Source organism: Chiloscyllium plagiosum, unplaced genomic scaffold, assembly GCF_037043375.1.
Source record: "Chiloscyllium plagiosum isolate Xiang-an unplaced genomic scaffold, Cpla_swu_hap1 HiC_scaffold_4, whole genome shotgun sequence".
Lineage (NCBI taxonomy): Eukaryota > Metazoa > Chordata > Chondrichthyes > Orectolobiformes > Hemiscylliidae > Chiloscyllium > Chiloscyllium plagiosum.
Window position 1 is genome coordinate 134,506,871 of NW_028270142.1, and position 20,888 is coordinate 134,527,758.

General features: G+C 41.0%; 1 protein-coding gene across 4 annotated transcripts in view; it reads right to left on the minus strand.

Annotated features, from left to right (window-relative positions):
- The window catches only part of LOC122548856 (protein spire homolog 1-like), a 207,915-nt gene that overhangs the window by 70,336 nt on the left and 116,691 nt on the right, over positions 1-20,888 (minus strand). For all 4 annotated transcript variants that reach the window (XM_043687728.2, XM_043687729.2, XM_043687730.2 and 1 more), the window contains exons 4-6: positions 19,482-19,607; positions 15,249-15,329; positions 8,786-8,950 (exon numbers count right to left, since the gene is read on the minus strand). In XM_043687728.2, coding sequence (XP_043543663.2) covers positions 8,786-8,950; positions 15,249-15,329; positions 19,482-19,607 — 372 coding nt within the window. The remainder of the gene's footprint in view (positions 1-8,785; positions 8,951-15,248; positions 15,330-19,481; positions 19,608-20,888) is intronic.

Below are 20,888 nucleotides of genomic sequence, written 5' to 3' on the forward strand. Positions count from 1 at the left end.
ATGACTTGAAACATGGATTCTGAGTTTCACTCTCCACAGATGCTGCCAGACCTGCTGGGTTTCTCCAGCATGGCTTTCTTTAAATTTGTATACGTATTTTTCTTAGTTTTGCAAAATATGTTCATTCTGAAGCAGACTATGATAAACATTTTCCTACAGAAAGTGTAGCTGAGTATTTTCAGGTCCGTTTTAGAGTGATTTCTTTTCTCATCCGTGGGACAAGGATATTGTTGTCAAGGTCAGCATTTGGTGCCCATTCCTAACTGTCCATGAGTAGGTGGTGACCATTCTGAGTGGACTTGAGAGACCAACTGAGAGTCAATCCATAAAGGAGCATCAGCAGATCTCATGTCAGACAGTTTGGTTAAAACAATGAACACCTCGGTACAAGGTATGCAAGTAAACTCCCAAGCTTTAGCTGACTAGTTGTAACCACCAAGCTGCCATCCATTGTTTTTGTAGACCTTGATATTTTTAACAATGGGGTTAGTCTTCTCATCAGCCTTAGGGCAAACTCAAAATTTTGCCACCAACTTTAAGAACATCAATGGTTACCATCAAACATGGTGTTGGAATATGGGAAGACGATAAGCAATTAGTCCGGAACTTGATTTGAACCCTTATTACGATGCTAAACAAAGTAATTTGGAACACAGAAACTGTACTCTTATTAGTGCTATACCAACTTAACATACACAGCATCAAATTAAGTAGTTGAGGTATTTGAGTGTTTGCAGAGGGCTCCCAATGCTTTGTTTCCATAGTGTTTGGAGAATATTGTCCAATACAGCATAACCTTACTTTAATTAATATAAAATATTTCATTGCCCTTACATTCTTCTGTCACTGCTATTGTACTTACTAAACTCAGCTAATTCCACATTGGCTGTTGATGAATAACTATACAAATTGACTAACACTAGGGGGTTGTTCACTGTTACCATCTCACCTTTTAATGGAGCAAATCTGTGTAAAATTTCTTAACCATTTAGATGCCTTGCTCCTGAAAGACGAAAATTAGCCCAAGGGCAAATCTTAGGAAAATGAATGGAAAAGAGTGAGAAATCTAAAGGTCCATTGGGAAGCTAACAGATAAGATGAAGAAGGGTGATAGTTTATCCAGCACAAACATGATAGAAGTGAACTAATCGGTCTTCCTCTCTAATGCAGACTTCTATATCATTGTATCAATGATACAAATTGATGGCTAGCAGAGATTCTGAGATTTAGAGCAGACAGATCACAGAACCAGGAGTCAGTCAAACATTTGGAAAAATAAACCTTGCAACATTAGATTTTCAGACAGCATGATCTAAAAAATGTCATAATCAAGAAGAAACTTCTGGAGAGACTAACATGTCTGGCACGATCTACGAAGAAAGAAAGAGTTCATATTATGAGTTCAATGTGATTTCCTTTCAGAACTGAAGAATGTTCATAATAGAAGAGTCATTTTCAACTTCACTTTATTGGTGGTGGGTCTTGCCTGATGTTAGTGCATGTTGGAAACTCAGATACCTGTTGAGAGGATTTTACAGCTATCAATATGTGATGGCCCTTCAGTCATCTGGATAATTTACCTTCAGCAGAGAAGGTTAAGCAGAGCTTTTTTAGAAAAAAGGCTTTGACTGAGTAATTAAGGAGAATGCATTTCCACTGGCAAGAAGGTGAACAACCATCTTTATTACATTTAATGATTAATGTATCATGCCATTTAAAAAAAAAATTATTTCACAGTATGGAGGCATTGCTCCATGAGGCAGCTTTATAGGCCATCCTTAATTGCCTTAAGGTGGAGGTGAACTGGCCCTATAGAGAAGTCAAATATGATACAAGAAAAAGAGGCAGAGAAACCAGCTGTGTGAGCCCTCATACCAACTCAACAAGATCATGGTTGAACTTGTGAATCAAATCCACTTTCTTCCAAGATCCCTAGATCTCTTGTTTCTCAAAGTGCCCAAAATATAACAAATCTTAGTCTTGGATGTACTCATCAGCTGACAACCCTCTGATTTACAGAAGGAACTCTATGGAGGGTGCTTTCATGGTTATTTTTGTCCTACTATCAGACAGCAAGAGGAACACCATACACTGGCTTTCCTTCTATTGAAGATACAATGTTAACTAATCACTTGAACAAGAAACAGAATGGTGAACCCATTGCGGTTAGCCTAGAGTCTGTATGGAAACATCAGTGAAGCAGTGAATGAAACTCTGTAGCTAAGTTCAAAAATTAGCCAAGGAGCAAGGATTCAGCAGAGTCTAAGAATGCTCATGGTTGATCTTTATTTTGGATATTCTCCTGCCTTATATTTCTAACTAGATGAATTGTCATTTGAGACAGACTGCTCAAATATCTGTCAAGTTTGAAAATTTGACACGTCATTGCTGAAGTATATGGATCATTTTCTTCTAAAAAGCTGAATAGCTCCTAATACTGTTAGATTTTTTGGACTCCTGTTTAATTTCTGTATCCTGAATTTAAGAATAATTTTTCAATAATATGAACAATTTAAACTCATTACCTTTAACATTGATTCATTTAGACCACAACTATACATGGATTTTAGTAAGGCATTTGATAAGGTTCCCCATGGTAGGCTTATGCGGAAAGTCAGGAGGCATGGGATAGAGGGAAATTTGGCCAATTGGATAGAAAACTGGCTAACCGGTCGAAGTCAGAGAGTGATGGCAGATGGTAAATATTCAGCCTGGAGCCCAGTTACAAGTGGAGTTCCGCAGGGATCAGTTCTGGGTCCTCTGCTGTTCGTAATTTTTATTAATGACTTGGATGAGGGAGTCGAAGGGTGGGTCAGTAAATTTGCAGATGATACGAAGATCGGTGGAGTTGTGGATAGTGAGGAGGGCTCTTGTCGGCTGCAAAGGGACTTGGATATGATGCAGAGCTGGGCTGAGGAGTGGCAGATGGAGTTCAACCCTGCCAAGTGTGAGGTTGTCCATTTTGGAAAGACAAATAAGAATGCAGAATACAGGGTTAACGGTAGGGTTCTCAGTGAGGTGGAGGAACAGAGGGATCTTGGGGTCTATGTTCATAGGTCTTTGAAAGTTGCCACTCAGGTGGATAGAGCTTGTAAGAAGGCCTATGGTGTATTAGCGTTCATTAGCAGAGGGATTGAATTCAAGAGTCGTGAAGTGATGTTGCAACTGTACAGGAGTTTGGTTAGGCCACATTTGGAGTACTGTGTGCAGTTCTGGTCGCCTCACTTTAGGAAAGATGTGGAAGCTTTGGAGAGGGTGCAGAGAAGATTTACCAGGATGTTGCCTGGAATGGAGAATAGGTCGTACGAGGATAGGTTGAGAGTGCTAGGCCTTTTCTCATTGGAACGGCGAAGGATGAGAGGTGACTTGATAGAGGTTTATAAGATGATCAGAGGAATAGATAGAGTAGACAGTCAGAAACTTTTTCCCCGGGTGCAACAGAGTGTTACAAGCGGCATAAATTTAAGGTGAAGGGTGGAAGGTATAGGGGAGATGTCAGGGGTGGGTTCTTTACCCAGAGAGTGGTGGGGGCATGGAATGCGCTGCCTGTGGGAGTGGTAGAGTCAGAATCTTTGGTGACCTTTAAGCGGCAATTGGATAGGTACATGGATGGGTGCTTAAGCTAGGACAAATGTTCGGCACAACATCGTGGGCCGAAGGGCCTGTTCTGTGCTGTATTGTTCTATGTTCTATGTTCTAAGACCACTAATCTGGCACATTCCTTTATTAATGTTATCAGGAAAGCGCGAGACATGAATATACACCAGGAGACAGATGCATAAACTGTGCTGTCTGTATCTGTGGGGATTTGTGAAGGGTTGAATCTTTTACAAGCTTATTTGTGTTAGAGGGAATGTAGCCAGGTCCAAAAAAAAGAGGCATACCAAGTGCTGCCTTGGAAAATAGAGAGAGGCCATTTTTCTCCTGGCTTCCTTATAATGGTGACTGACTTTACCATGTAAATCCAGTACTCCCATAAGATGGCACCAGTGAAACAATTTTCTAGCCTGACATTCAATTATAGTCAAACAGACCTATAGAACAGAGAACCTCCCCTCATGCTGCGTACTAAGCACAAAGAGCAATGCAGCACAGGAACAGGCCCTTCGGCCTTCCGAATCTGCGCTGACACATTTTGCCCTTCCATATTTAAACTGTCTTCACCTAAAGGATCCATATCCCTTTATTCCCGTCCTATTCATGGATTCGTCCAGGTGCTTCTTGAATGCTGCTATGGTGTCTACTTCCACCATCTTCTCTAGCAGCTTATTCCAGGCACTCAGCATCCTTTGTGTGAAAAACTTGCCGCACACATCTCTTTCAAACTTTCCCCCTCGCACCTTGAACCTGTGTCTCCTAGTAAATGACCCCTCCACCCTGGGGAAAAGCCTTATACTTTCCACTCTATCCATGCCATTCATAATCTTATTAACTTCTATCAGGTCACCCCTCAACCTCCTGCGTTCCAGTGAAAACAAACCCAGTCTTTCCAACCCTTCTTCATAGCTAAAATCCTCATACCAGGCAACATCCTGGTAATCCTTCTGGCAGTGTGGTGATCAGAACTATACGTAATATTCCAAGTTTGGCCTAACTAAAGTTCTATAGAGATGCAGCTTAACTTGTCTATCCTTATACTCAATGCCCTTTCCAATGAAGTTAAACATACTATAAGCCTCTTTTTTACGACATTATCTACCTCCGCTGCCACCTTCAGTGATCTGTGGACTTGCACACCCAGATCTCTTTGCATACCAATATTCCTAAGGGTTCTGCCATTCACTGTGTAATTTTCAACTGTACTTGTCCTTCCAAAATGCATCACCTCACATTTGTCCAGATTAAACTCCATCTGCCATTTTTCTGTCCATGCCTCCCAACTGATCTATATCCTCTGACAATCCTCCTCACTAAGCACCAATCTTTGTATCATCTGCAAACTTACTAATTAGACCAGCTATGTTTTCCTCCATATCATTAATGTAGATATGAACAGCAGAGGTCCCAGCAATGATCTCTGGGGAAAAACCACTAGTCACAACCCTCCATCTTTCCACCACTACCCTCTGCCTCCTATGACTCAGCCAGTTCTATGTCCATCTTGCCAGCTCACCCTGATACCATGCAACTTAACCTTATGCACCAGTCTGCCATGAGGGATCTTGTCAAAGCCTTTACTGAAGTCCATGTAGACAACATCAATGCTTTTCCCTCATCAATCATCTTCATCACCTCCTCAAAAAACTTGATCGAGTTTGTGAGGTATGACCTCCCATACTGTCTATCACTAATAAGTCCATTTGCTTCGAAATGCATATAGATCTTGTGTCTGAGAATCTTCAGCAAGTGTTCAGGAACATCACCAGAAACCACCAGCAAGCATAATCCCAGCTTAATTGTGGAATCACTGACTCTGTCTTCTCATTATTGCCCATCACCAACTTGGACTAACAAAAGAAACTGTAAACATGTCTGAAAAACTACTTCACATGAATACCAGCTATTAATGTAGCCAGCGTTTCAAAAAGAGAACAATTATCATTCTCCACAATTGAGTTATTTCCCTTAAGAGAAGTCAAGTTGACTGAAAGATGTGTTCCAATCTAATTGGAGACATGTAGCCCATCAGAACCAAGACAAACAATTCCAACTAATTTCATTTATGCTACACTGGTCCAGATTCAAAACAGATCAATAGGTATTAACCATACTTTGGACACGATCTACTACAGAGTAATAGAAAGGGGTTTAAAATGTAGATAAAGGATAAACCATAAACTAAAAACAGGAGAGTTATCAAGATTTTGGAATACTGTGTTTAAATTTAGCCTCCCTGATGTAGGAAAAATGTTGTGAAACTTGAAAGGGTTCAGAAAAGATTTATAAGGATGTTGTCAAGATTGGAGAGTTTGAGCTATAGGGAGAGGCTGAGTAGGCAGGGCTGTTTTCCCTGGAGCATTGGAGGATGAGGGGTGACCTTACAGAAGTATATAAAATCATGAGGAGCATAGATAGTGTGAATAGTCATGGTCTTTTCCCAGAGTAGGGGAGTCCAAAACTAGGGGGCATAGGGTTAAGGCGAGAAGGGAAAGATTTAAAAAGGACCTAAGGGCTGACTTTTTCATGCAGAGGGTCGTGCATGTATGGAATGAGCTGCCAGAGGAGGTGGTGAAAGCTGGTACAATTACAGCACTTTAGAGGCATGTGGATGAGTGTATGAATAGGAAGGGTTTAAGAGGGATATGGGCCAAATAGATTAACTTAGAATATCTGGTCAGCACGGATAAGTTGGACCGAAGGGTCTGTTTCCATGTTGTATAGCTCTATGATTCTATTTAATTCCTTTCTGGTTTGCTAAATTTTCTACGCTGCCTTGCTTTTCTGTTTCACTGCTGCCTTTCCCCCTCTTTCAAGCTAAAATCCACAGTATTTTTATATGACTAGTCCAGTTCAGTTTCTCAATGGTTGAGAATGGTTTTAATAGTGGGGATTCATTGATGGTAATGCTGTTGGATACCAAGAAGAGATGGGCCATTGCTTAATTCTTGTGCGATATAGATGGTATTTCTCATTTAGCTCTTACCAGTCCAAAATTTTCTGTCTTTCTGCATAAAGATAAAGAATACTTCAGTATCTGAGGAGTTGCAAATGGCACTGAACATTGTGCAATCAAAAGAAATCATTCCAACTTCTGACCTTATGTCAGAGGGAAGGCCATTAATGAAGCAGCTGAAGGCAATTGGACCCGAACATTATCTTGAGAAACCCCTGCACAATGGACCGTGATTGGCCTTAACCACCTTCCTTTGTAAGATCAAAGGACAGTTTCACCCTAATTCCCTCATGACTTCAAATTGCGAGGCCTACTTGATACCACAATCCATCAATCACACTTCTCTGAAGTTCAACTCTGTGAAGGTTTTGAAAAAAATATGAAAGATTTGGCAAGATTCTTCTTAGGGAATCAAATGGAGTTAGGTGGAATGTGGAATTCGAAACACAAATAGAGATCATTCATGATCCTATAGAATGGGGGAGTAGGCTTGAGAGGCTGAATAGCCAACTTTTATTTTGCATATACACATATAAGAAGCAGACTGCTACATATTCATTTACGGCATGGATTCCTTTAATTCTCTACCATACATGTTATTGGTAGCTCTAAGGGGACAAAACACACAGCGGCATTTTCAACACATGACAAGCTCTTTTAAAATCTATTTGGTCCATACAGGTTATAATGAAGTCTGGAGCCGAATGATCATGCAGAACCTAAACTGAGCAAAAGTGTGTTGATTACTGGGGAGTCAATGCTGCTTCACAGCTCAACGATGACATTCTCCATCACTTTGTGATGATAGATACAGATTAGCCAGATTGGATTTGCCTGGTTTTGTGCAGGATAATTGGATAGTCCCACCACAGAGGTGGTACAGTCATAATAAAGTTAATGATCTCCTCATGTTCTGTTTTTGTTTGATTTTATAAAACTGTAAATTCTGTTCTGGCTGAGCAAAGGTACATTCAAATCTGATACAGTGTTGAAACTGACCAGCTGTATCCTCAGGCATGTCTCTGGTTCATTGTAACCATGTAAACATGTGGAAATGGTGTTGTGAAGCTGAAAAGAGGGTCACCCTTCTGAAGATAAGGCTCATCACCTTTCTATTTTCGTTATGGTTCTACTGGGGACTGGACTAATTCTCATTTCAATCTCAACAACAATAATTAATAAACTTAAATTGCTTTAGAGCATTTCCAAAGGCCACAAGATTTATTTTTCATTCTTTTCTATTAACATTCTTCAATTGTCAGCATTCCTGTAAATTCTACCTACATGCAATCAACTCCCATTATTAATATCAGTCCAAAACTGTACCGGGAGCTGTGAATAATTCTGCAAATGATTGAAGATATTAACATGTTACCATTGTAGCATTTACACTGCTCCACAACTACTGCAAATTGACTCACACCCAAAACATCCTCTTTCACTCAAACAGTGACAAATGTTTGGAACAATCTGTAAATTGAGATTGTGGAGACAAAAAGGAATCAAGGCTTTGAAAAAGCTGCTGTTTTAACTGAGAGATTTTTCTTGTGTCAAATGATCTTTTCATTGCTCTGACTTTCCTTACATTCTTTTTACTCGCTTATTTCATTGCTTGGCTTGAGACAACAAGATGGCCTTAACCACTTAATCAGAACTGCTCTGCTGACTGCTTCACAACACAAAACAATGTTACAGAAATGGAGCTAACCTGTGATGAGACAGAACTGCCTGGTTCTTGCTAAGAAAACCAAATCAACCATACATTTTTATTTACATCATGACAACAATAACCATGACTCTCACAACTATCAGACAAATTAAACACTGACTGGTGGCAGAAAACACAGAGAGGACAGTTCCAGAGGTTTCTGTGATGGAGTATTTTAATGTTTACAACATGTAAAGAATTGCATCACCTCTGCTGTCGGAACATGCAGGAAACTGAAAAAGAAACCACCACAACTAAAACAATCTTACTCAGTACATATTATATATTTAGACAAGGAAATAAAAATCCCGTGTCCTTTCACTGTTCCCTATCTCACAAAAAATTCAACACACAGTGGTTGGTTCAGAGTTGCTATATGTCGGAAACGCAAGTTTTTAATCCTGCGTTTCCACTTGGCTTCCACTCATAGGATAGGGGCGTCACTGCTTAGCCAGCATTTAATGACACACAAACACAAACACACACACACACACACACGGTCTGAGTTGGTACCAATGACTCACCATAACTTTTCGCAGCGTGTACCTTCTGGATCGGATGTCATCCATGAGCATTTCATACGGTGTGAGCTGGTACTCAATAGGCAGGGGGTTATATTGTCTCTCTTGCACCTTCTTCAGCTTCACACCATTCCGCAAATCCCGCATCACTTGAACCCAAAAGCAGGCCTGAAAGTAAAAGCCAATTGCTCTTAGTGTTGGAAATCGCCCATATTCACTGAGGCCCCTTCAGAGTGAAAGGGAAAGGAATTTTCCTGATGTTTTGGGTGCTGTTGCAATGCACTGTTCCCATGTGCCTCTATTAGGGAGAAACAAAAGCGCTATCTTTTGATGACACAGTGACCATTAGGATGAGCCAAGATGGTTACTCAGTCTTGACATGGGCTAGAGACTGATTATAGGAGGACGTTGGAAGAAAGGAAAGATTCTCAATAGAACAAAGGAGCAAAATGTGCAAAACAGCAATAAGTGACACAAAACAGAATTTGTTAAAAGATTGTACATATCTAACAAATGGGTTTATCTACCACAGGTTCAATGTAGGTGAATCACTACATTTGTTGAACAGGGGACATCAATGTTCAGTTTTGTGGAATGGCTGAGAGTGTTCTCCTCAGAACAGAGAAGGTTAAGGGACAATTTCACAGAGCTGTTCGAAATCATAGTGGGTTTAGATTGTGTAAGTAAGCAGTGAGTTTGGCTGGAACTAGTTGATAAAGCTTTAAGATAATTAGCAAAAGAAGTTTTAAAAATGATGCGGTGAATTATTTTCTACCCAGCAAGCTGCTGCAAACTGGATGTATTGCCTGAAAGATTCAATTGTAATCTTTAAAAGAGAATCGAAAGTAAACTTGAAAAGCACAAAAACATAGCGGGGCCATGAGGATAGATCAGGAGAACGGGGTTAATTTAATAGTGTTTTCAAAGAGCTAGTACAGGCGTGTTGTCCAAATGGCCTCCTTCTGCACTGTGACATTCTAGGGCATTAGAATTTTCAAGTCAAGAGGGTTTAAATCCTCAAATTTTATGGTGGCAAATTGTAAAATTACATCCTGATTAAATTCTAATTAAATCTGATGATCTGCACGCTCTCACCAGAAAGCCCACCATAGAAGACAATAGATTGTGGCAAAAATCCAATTAATGTCCTTTGAAGAAGTAAACCTGCCTGATTTGACCTATGTTACATTCCTGTCCCTCATGACATGATTGTCTTTTAATGCCCAAAACAGATTGGGATGTACAATAAAGGCTTTGACAGCAATCCTAAAAACCAATAAATAAAAGGTTTCTCTGGAAGCAGCACAGAGTAATAGGCATTTGATCATATGAGATGGTGGGACAGGAACACATGTTGGGCAGAATGTCTAGGTCTAGTCTTTTATTGAGGAATACAGAATTAGCCATTGAACATAGATGGTCAGCAAACAATTTTTTCTTCACCTCTTGTCTCCAGATACATTATAAAGCAAATATTGAAAGAGACATAATGTTGACAACAGAAGTAAATATTTCATTCACATTATAAGAACAGATATTGTTCTTAAATGATATTTACAGATTTAAAATGTTGACAGAGTGAACACTACCTGCTTAAAATGGCTCGGCTTCCAGAGAAAAAGTCAAATAAATTTACAGTTCAAAGCGACAATTGCATGTTTCTCATGAACACAGATGATTAAGGAATGATCTCGTTGAGGTGTTTAGGATGATGAAAGTTGTTGTTCAGGTAGATAAAGATTTGTCTTTGCAGGGAGAGTCCTGACATAGAGCTATAACTAGAAGAACTTTCAGGAAACAATTCTTCACACCAAAGGCGATAGAACTCTAGAATTCTTTCCCATACCTGCCTTCAAACAGGTAGGGTATAGAGTATACTAAAACCTCAAAACTGAGATTGATAGATTTCTGCTAGATTAGGATATTAAGGTACATGGAACGAAGACAATTGGATGCAATTAATATGCAGTTCGACTGGGATCTAATTGAATATTGCAGCAGGAATAAAGACCTCAATGCCCTTCTCCTATTTCTATGAAATGCCTGTTGCCTCCCTCTTTCCTATGGCTTGTTCAGAGTTACAGATGACTCACCTCCCACTCTCTTGATGCTATTCCCATTAACCTGCTGACCACATGATTTCATTTGCGGCCCCATACAAGCCGATATAGTAAAACATTCCCTTACCTGCAGTGTCAGAGCTGCTAACACTGAGGCACATCAGGGAGAGGGAACATTAACCTGAACCATTACAAGATTCATACTGAATGCAGAAAGGTTACCACCCCTTATGGGACAGTCTAGGACCAGAGGCCATAATCTCAGAATAAAGCGTCACTTTTTTTTAATTGATTCATGGGATGCAGGCATCACTGGCTAGGCCAGCATTTATTGCCACCCCCTAAGTACCCAGAGGGCGTTTATAAGTCAACAACATTCTTGTGGGTCTGGAGTCACATGTAGGCCAGACAAGTAAAGGATGGAAGGTTGCTTCCCGAAAGGGGATTAGTGACAATCGATAACGGATTCATGGTTACCATTAGACTCTTAATCTCAGATTTCTTTTTGATTGAATTCAAATCCCACCATCTGCCATGGTAGGATTCGAACCTGGGTTCCCAGGATGTTATCTGGGTCACTGGTTTAATAATCCAGTGATAATACCACTAGGCCATCACCTCCCCTTGAAGTTTAAGAAAGAGATGAGGAGAAATTTCTTCTTTCAGAGGGTAGCAAATCTGTGGAATTCCTTATCACAGAGAACAGTTGAAGCTGGGTTGTTAAGAATATTCAAAACTGAGAAAGACAAATTCTTAATCAGTAAGAAAATCAAGGGTTTTTAGAAAAAGGCAGGAAAGTGGAGTTAGGAATGATCAAAAGAGCTGTGATTTCACTGAATGGCAAAGCAGACTTGATAGCCCCAATAGCCTAACTCTGCTCCTACACCTATTGGTCTTACTTCAGATATTTGCCCCTCTCTTTCTAAACTGTTGTCATCACTTCCCTCTTTAACCAATTTGACCATGACCTCTCTTTCTTGCCACCTCCAAACTCTGGTTATTATTGCACTGCAAACTTATCTGTTGTTTCCCACAACTCCATGTCTGAATCTGCATCCAATAAATTTTCCACCATTGACACAGAACTGATGGAAATCTCAAAAGACACTCCTGTGATTTTGACTGTGGTAAACTCTCCTCCCCAACAACACATAGGGATTAGTAACTAGCATGTCACTCCTTTGCCTACACCCCACTTTCTCCGATAGCAAGCATCAAACTGCTGATCCTTTGTGAACGATGATGCTCAGATTTCAAACATTGACACACAAAAATATACTTAATCCTCAGTTATGTTATACGCTGGACTAGTTGCAAGCAGTTTGCACTGTGCTCTTGGTTTCACTTGATCACTTTTAGCTGAATGATGGCAAATATACAAGCTGCAAGAAAGAATTGAACACGATCAACCCAGTTCACCAGGTCAAATAACCCAAGTGGCTGATCAGTGACAGAAGTTCAAATCCCAGCCCAGTGGCTGGAGAATTTAAATTCAGACAATAAATAATTCTGGAGTAAAAGCCTGGAATCAGTATTGATGACCATATAACTGCTGGATAATTGTAAAGAGCTATCTGATTCACTTTAAGGAAGGAAATCTGCTGTGCTCCCATAGTCTGGGCTACAGCAATGTGGGTAGCATTGATACTCTGAAGTATCTGAGGAATTCACTCAGTTAAGGGAAATAAATGTTGGCCTTTCCAGTCACAGTTACATTCCATGAATGAATTAAAAATAAAGCAATGGTGGATGCTGAGGATTTCCTCTCTCTCTGTTTTTCTTCAGTTGAGGGCTTGCCATGCGATACCAATTTTTAAAAATACCTTTAAAATGAATTTCTGTTGAGTTTAGCAAGATTCAGGCTGCCTCTCAGAAGGTGAATGAAGACTGAATCAGAGAGGGGTGAGAGGGTGAGGAAATGTCAGTATTTTGCAGTAGGAGTTTGTAGTTGGTATGTGTGGTGTTTCGCTGAGTAGCCATGGAGTCTTGATGTGGAAGTGCTGGTTAAAAAATCAAAAGAACTGGGAATGCTGTAAATCAGAAACAAAAACAGAAATTGCTGGAAAAGAAGTATTTGTGAAGGGAAACTGGAATTAATGTTTCAGGTCCGGTGACCTTTCCAAGAACTGGTTTATTTGACCAGTCTTCACCTGACAAAGGGGTAGCGCTCTAAAAGTTTGTGATTTCAAATAAACTTGTTGAACTGTAACCTGATGTTGTGTGACTTCTGACCTTGTCATGGAGTCATTGGATGGAATATAGTGGTCTCTGCTGAGGTGTGTCAGGAGACAGGGGCCTTTTCATCAAGTGCCCCACTGTTTTTTTTTGCTTCTGTCCCCTTTATGTCCAGGGTGGGAAGCTTCCAGGGGATTTCCTCATTGTCAAACATCAGGAAAAGATGTATCTGAGTCTCCCCTCTTCTGCAATCCTAAGTTTCCCCTTTCTGCCCTGCCTGCAAACTGGCATCCTCTGTCAGCTCTGTACCTCTCCCTGCCAAATCCTGGGAAAAACCTCAGCACTGACCACTTACAAGATTGATTGGCAGCTAATCGAGGCAGCCTTCCCCAGCAAAAGCATCATGGGGCTTTCACACATTCTCCATTTGTCAGGTAAGTCTGTTCACATGGAGTAAATACCATCCACATGGTCAAAACAATTCAGCAGGGGTCATTCAGTCCAACAAATCCAAGCTGGCTCACTGTAGAGCAATCTAGATAGTCACAATGCCCATGTAGCCTTGCAAGTTTAAATCCCTCGAGTGCCCAACCAATTTCCTTACGAAACTATTTTTGCAGCTTCCCTCTTTGACAGTGGATACTCACTGTGTAAAATGGATCATCCTCACATTCCTCAGAACTGATGGAAATCTCAAATGACGCTCCTGTATGACACTTTAAATCAGAGCCATCAACCCCCAACCCCCGAGTCTTTAAACCATCAGCTAAGGTGATTGGTTTTTGTTTTGAAAATCTTCCATAATCTTATACATCTCCAATAAAGCCCTCATTAACCTTGTTTCTCTCCCCGCCCCTCCACAAGGATAAACCAAGCGGCACGGTGGCTCAGTGGTTAGCACTGCTGCCTCACAGCGCTAGCAACCTGGGTTCGATTACACCCTTAGGCGATGGTCTGTGTGGAGTGTGCACATTCTCCCTGTGTCTGCGTGGGCTTCCTTCAGTCCAAAGATGTGTGGGATAGGTGGATTGGCCATGCTAAATTGTCCATAATGTTCAGGGATGTGCAGGGTAGGTGGGCTAGCCATGGTAAATGCAGGGATAGGATTGGCTTTGGGTGGGATGCTCTTTAGAGGGTCGGTGTGGACTTGATGGGCCAAATGGCCTGCTTCCACACTTTAGGGATTATATGATTCTCCAACCAAATGTTGTAATTAAAGATCCTTATCCCTGGAACTATTCTAGTGAATCTCCTCTGTGCCTCTCAAGGACTCTCACTTCCTTCCTAAGGTGTGCCAACCTGAATTGGATGCAGTTCTCTAGTTGTCACCTAAACAGAGTTTAGACAAGTTCAGCTTAACTTTCCTGATTTTGTACTCAACATTATATATATATATATCCTGCCACTTCAGAGATCTATGTGCATGCACCTTAAGTCCATCTGTCTCCACACTCACACTTTAGATTGTGCCAGTGTACCTAGAGTCTACAGTGTCTTCTTTAAAAATCATTTTTTTAATTGAGGTACAGGGCAAGGCAGCATTTATTGCCCACCCCTAATCACTTTTGAGAAGGTGGTGGCAAGTTGAACCATAAAAGTACATCTAGTGCAGGAATATTGTGAGAGAATTTCAGGATCTTAAACCAGCAACAGTGAAGAAATGGCAATATAGTTCCAAGCCTCTCCCTAGCCCATATGCTACTTCCATGTTAAGTAACACGTGCTTCCTGCCTGCCCAGGTGTATTGAGGGGAAAGGGTCCTAATGATTAGATTAGATTCCCTATAGTGTGGAAACAGACCTTTCAGCCCAGCTAGTCCACACCGACCCTCCGAAGAGTAACCCACTCAGATCAATTTCCCTCTGACTAATGCACCTAACACTATGGGCAATTTAGTATGGCTAACTCACCTGACCTGCACATCTTTGGACTGTGAGAGAAAACCCATGCAGACACGGGGAGAATGTGCAAACTCCACACAGACAGTCACCCAAGGCTGGAATCAAACCTGAGTCCCCAGTGATGGAGGCTGCAGTGCTAACCACTGAGCCATCGTGCCGCCCTGTCAAACATGGCTACCATAATTCAACCAGATACATGTGAAATGCTTCAGTGCTGTCAAGTACCATTGATATAAGAACTTTACAAATAACTTTACAATTCAAAATTTGTTAAATTAAAATAATGAAAGCAAACAGGAGCGTTAATCAGTCAAACAAGCAGCATCTTACCCAGTCAAAGTTATTGAGCTCATTAAGTTCCATGTTGGGGTGACTGCTTTCACCCTTCTCATCCAGCAGTTTCTTCAGATTCTGTCAATCAATACAACATGTTAAGACAGTGTACCATATAATGTAGAACACAGGAGGTGGGCATAGTCCATTATGCCTGTATCAACTTTATAAGACAGCTACCCAATTAATCAATCATAACCCATTTCATAAAAACGTAGAAAATGGAAGCAGGAATAGGCACTTCAATCCTTTGTACCTGCTTCACAATTCAACCCGAACCCCTATCTCAATGCCATATTCCCACTTTCTCCCTATACCCTTGATGCCTTAAAATCTAAAAAAGAATCTTTCTTGAAGATATTCAGTGGCATGACCTCCTCAGCCTTCTGGGGTAGAGAATTCCACTAGAATGAAGAAATATTTCTAAAAGATCTACCCTATATCCTGAGACTGTGAATCTTGGTTCAAGAGTCCCTAATCAGGGTATGCATCCTCCCTGCTCCTAGTTAGTCCAGCCCTCTTAGAACTGTATACATTTCAATCAGATCCCCTCTCATTCATCTAAACTCTAATGAATGTAGGCCCAGTCAAGCCAATCTCTTCTCATTACCATTTCGTGGTATCAGCCAAGTGAACTTCTGCTGCACCCTCTCCATATCCATTCTTAGGTAGGGAGAAAAGGTCTGCACAGAATGCTCCAGGTATGGTTTCTCCAAGGGTTTGTATAACTACAGTAGGTCATCCTACTCCAGAGTACAAATCCTTTGGCAGTGAAACCCAACATACCAACTGCATTGTGCCAAGAAATGGAGGACAGTTCAATTCTTTTGCCCATTTTCTTTCCAATTTCTCTAAAATGCTCAACTTTTACAGAGGTATATCACCCAAAACGGCATTCAATGTGCGTTAACATTAACAGTGAGGACGTAGATAAAATCATAACCATATTCACAGAGGAACACAGGAGCAGGAGTCGACCATTCAGCCCATTGAGCCCTTGGCTCAATGGGCTGAATGATCATGGCTGACCGAACATGACAATGCTTTTTATAGGTTGTTCTGCTATAATATGACAGTTGTGTTCCTCTGCAACCTTGCACATTAAAAAATTGTACTATGGAAAACCGTTATAGAAAATTGTACTGTAGAAGATTGTTAATAGAAAATCGCTATACCCGTCTAGTAGAAAGTTTGTGTTATTCAAACAATGCCCACAATTTGTCAATCGTATTATAACTAATTCATGCTAATGAAACGCACATTATAGCAGAATGACCTGCACTCACCTCGTCCCACAGCCCTGTACACCACGGTAATCAGAAATTTACCAATTTCCACTTGAAACATATACAAAGACTAAGCCCTCTGGGGCTGAGACATATACTTTCAGCAGTAATGCTGTCTAACAATTGGACACTGACTGATTTCCAACTTTTCCCACAGGTGATCAAATGTAAATCGATGCTTGTTGCTCTGTCTGAGACTAAGTGACTCAGTACTGTCTGTGAACTGCTGGCTGTTCCAGATGAAGGATGCTATTACTTTTGTTCTGCCCGCCATGCACAATCGCTGATTTGAATGAAGAACTGAGCCTGTGGATTGCCTTCCCGTGTGACCTGAGCAAGACTGGACAGCATTGAGAAATGGCACTAGATAATATTACGACAGAAACACCATCAAACAGAATGAGAGTTAGATCTTGCTATTTGCCCAGTCAGTCACTGGCTGCAAGCCAATGCATGGCTTGAACGGGCACAAACATTTGCAATGATGTTCACTCTGTTTTAAAAATGCTGCCTCAGGGAGTCAATCAAGTAAAATGATGAGTAGTAAGGTGTACTATTTACAGCATAGAAACAGGCTATTCGGTCCAACTAATTTATGCTATTCTTCACGCTCTACGTATCTAATGGGATTAAAAGGTTGACAGTGAACCTCATGTCGATGGAATTGATTTTGTCATCTGGATTTTGCATACACTGCCAGAACTTTGCAGTTGAATAGACTATGTTGCATTTCCCCTCTGATTGTAGAGGAAAGAGTGTATCCCCTCTGATTGTAGAGTCTAGAATCATGGTGGAGGGTGGGGTAATTTCAAAATCATGAGCAGACTGGACAGAATAGATAGGGAGGGAAAAAAAACAGCAAGAGGGTGAAGATTTAAAGTGATGCGCAAATTAAGCAGAGGGTATTGAGTAGTTGGGGAGTGGAATTCACTGCCTGGAAATGTAGTGGAGGCATATTCAATTGAGTCATTCAAGAGGGCATTGCATGACTACTTGGTTAGAAATTATGCATAGGGATATAGGGAAAAGGTAAGATTGGCATGGGGTAACAAACCCATGCAGGCATGATGGGTAAAATGATGGCCTCCTTCTACACTGTAACAATTCTGTGATTCTGTAATTTCAAAGTTATGTGTAAAGCCATTTGGGACCAAGATGAGAAATTGTTCAACTCAGCAAATTGTAAATCTTTGGAATTTTCTACCCCAGAAACTGTAGAAGCTCAGTTATCGTGTATGATTGATGTAGAAATTGACAATTTCTAAATACCCTCAACAACATAAAGGATTTTGAGGATTGTGTGGGGGAAAAAGGCATTGAACTCTGCTGTCAGCTATGAATGGTAGAGTAATCTTGTCAGGCAAAAAGACCATGTTTGACAAAATATGGAATTGGACTTGTGGGAATTGAAAGAAACAAGAACCTGGTTTCCTCCAGCAATAATAAAGGATGAAATATACAAACTAGACAGTCCATTTGTGTCAAAGGCAGACTTTCATCAACCTTTCTTCGCAAGGACAATCCCACAATGTAACAAGCTGCAAAAGAAAAATAGTCACAGACTCATCCCTTGAAAGACGAACTATCCAATTACTTCTATTTTTATTTGTTTTCAGGATTACCATTTGAGCAGGCCATTGGCTAGTGTTACCCAAATAATTGTTGACTGAAAGTGATAGAAAGTGAGGGCTGCAGATGCTGGAGATCAGAGCTGAAAATGTGTTGCTGGAAAAGCACAGCAGGTCAGGCAGCATCCAAGGAACAGGAGAATCGACGTTTCGGGCATAAGCCCTTCTTCAGGAATCATTCAGGGCTTATGCCCAAAACGTCGATTCTCCTGTTCCTTGGATACTGCCGGACCTGCTGCGCTTTTCCAGCAACACATTTTCAGCTATCAATCTGTGATGCTGACATAACTAAAGCAGAAACAAAAACAAACATCACAGACACAAATACCTCTGGTGTCAGTATTAAATACCTTCTAGGTAGAAAAATTTTAACTTCAGTCACCCTCATGCCAAAACTAAAGTGACCACCAAAAACATCTACAGTTTATGGATGACTGTAGTGCCATTGACCACTCCATTTGCAAGCCATTTTTAATCTCTTGAATTCTGCATAGAAGAAACTTGATCTATCTTTAAAGATTTCCAAAACAAAACTCACAGCAACCCATACCTGGTCAGACAATCTGTTCCATTCCCTACAATACATAATGCAGAGATCAGAACTCTTCTTATAAAAAATATTAATGGCCAATTGAATTTTCTTTGTAAAGATAGAAAGAAAAGGCTGTCCTAACCCACTAAGCTTTCTTTGTTCCTTGTCAGCTGGCCTCCAAATCCAACCCTCCTGCTCACTTACCCACCAAGGCCTCCCACTTGTCTCTCTCTGGGACCCATTGAAGTTGGATGTGGGTGGCCTACAGTTCCGTAAGTGCCCACTATGGAGTTCTGGCACCACTGGGACTCTCAAAGGCTGGACCTTCTTCCACTGAGGGCAGGGGTCACACGCTCTCTTCAATGTGTGTTGGCTGGTGGCCAACTCTTGCAATGGACTCATGGAGAACAGTGAGGCTGGGGGAAGCTATATGGGGATATGGCAGAAAAGTGGAGTTGAGTATAATCAGAACAGCTATGATCTTATTGAATTACTGAGTAGACTTGACAGGCCAAATGGCCGACCTCTGTTCTGATGTTTTATGATCATAACTGTTTGGCATAATTTTGAAATAGTCACTCCCACTCTCTAAGTCTTCAACGTGTGATCTCTGCCTGTCCTTAAGCCATTCCTTGTCAAATATCTTGGACCCTGTGCAAGGGTGACACAGCCTATCTCCTGGGGATTCTATTAAAAAAAAGTAGCAGTACCCGAAATGCAGAAGTGGAGTTTCCAGAGGTCTCTGATCCTGACTCATGTTGGCTAACCTTAGGTAACCTCTTACCTCTTTAGCACTTTTAATTTTGGCCAAGAAGGTGCGTAACTCCATGGATTCGGCAAACAGAGCCCGGCACACGGCCTGGTAATGGTTTGGAGCTTCCGACGGTGTTGTCAAGTGAGCAGCGCAGAGCTGACCAACAGAAAAAAGGAAGAAATGGTGAGTTGCTTACTTTCCACTCAACCTGACAGCAAACCTAAGCTGTCAGCCTCAATATCCCACTTCAGTCAACAAGTGACCCACATGTGTATGTTTATGCTTTTATGTTAGATTCCATTCTTTTAAACTTAATTATTTAATTTAATGCTTTCCTCCCTTGCAGCCTTTTGTTGGACCATGCGAGCACTGAGTCAGTCATGAATAAGTCCGTGCCTTTTGCGTTTCGGTAGCCTGGTTTAGTGCTGTCTTACTTAGCTTGCTTACGATTGAATGGGGTTACCAGGGTAGATTTTCATCATTGTCCTAGCTGCAAACACTCTGCCGGATTATCACATAGGCAGTGACAATAAAAGCCGACCCTGTTGTCATTGAAGTTGGACAAGATTTAGATTCAGAATAGTTCTTCAACAGGGAATTCTCCCTGCAGCAACCGACTGTATAGCAAATCATTCTGTTATAGCTGCCAGCATAGTTACACTCAGGTATTGTCAGGTCAGACACAATAATTCTTGTTTGTGAAATACAAGCCACAGCATTGGAGCATCAAAACGGGAGTAATTACGGCACACTTGTCTCTTCAAGATCATGCTGGTTCTCTGAGGAGTAAACCTATCAGTCCCAGTAACTCTATCTAAGCGTCCTCTATCTATCTATCTATCTATCTATCTATCTATCTATCTATCTATCTATCTATCTATCTATCTATCTATCTATCTCTATCTATCTATCTATCTAACTATATCAATCACAGTAACTCAGTGTGGTACAACACCAGTTTGATCTCTCACTTAATCTCAGTCTGATCATGAGTGGCTCCAAGTGGAAAACCTCACACAAAAAAGAAGATGCATTTATATCATGCTTTCCTAATCCTCAACATAGCCTAAGTAGCTTTGCAGTCAATGAAGTACTTTTGAAATATAGTAGGAGAGAGAACACAGCAGCTAGGTTGCACTGAGCAGGCTCACACACGCAGCTGTGTGTGAATGAGCTAGGTTGTCTGTGCTCAGTTGTTAGTGCAGGGTTAATTATTGGAGAACTCCCCAGCTCAACTTCAAATCAATGTGACATTGCATTTACCTCAAACTGAAAGAGAAGATGGGCTTCAGTTTAACATTTCATCTGAAGGACAGCATCTCTAAGAAAGCTGACCCATAATGACAGCCCAATGTGGGCCTTCAAGTCACAATAGCCTGACTCAGAGGCAGGAGTGACACTAACTGGGCTAGGGCTGTTGGTAGGAGGCTTGGGAAC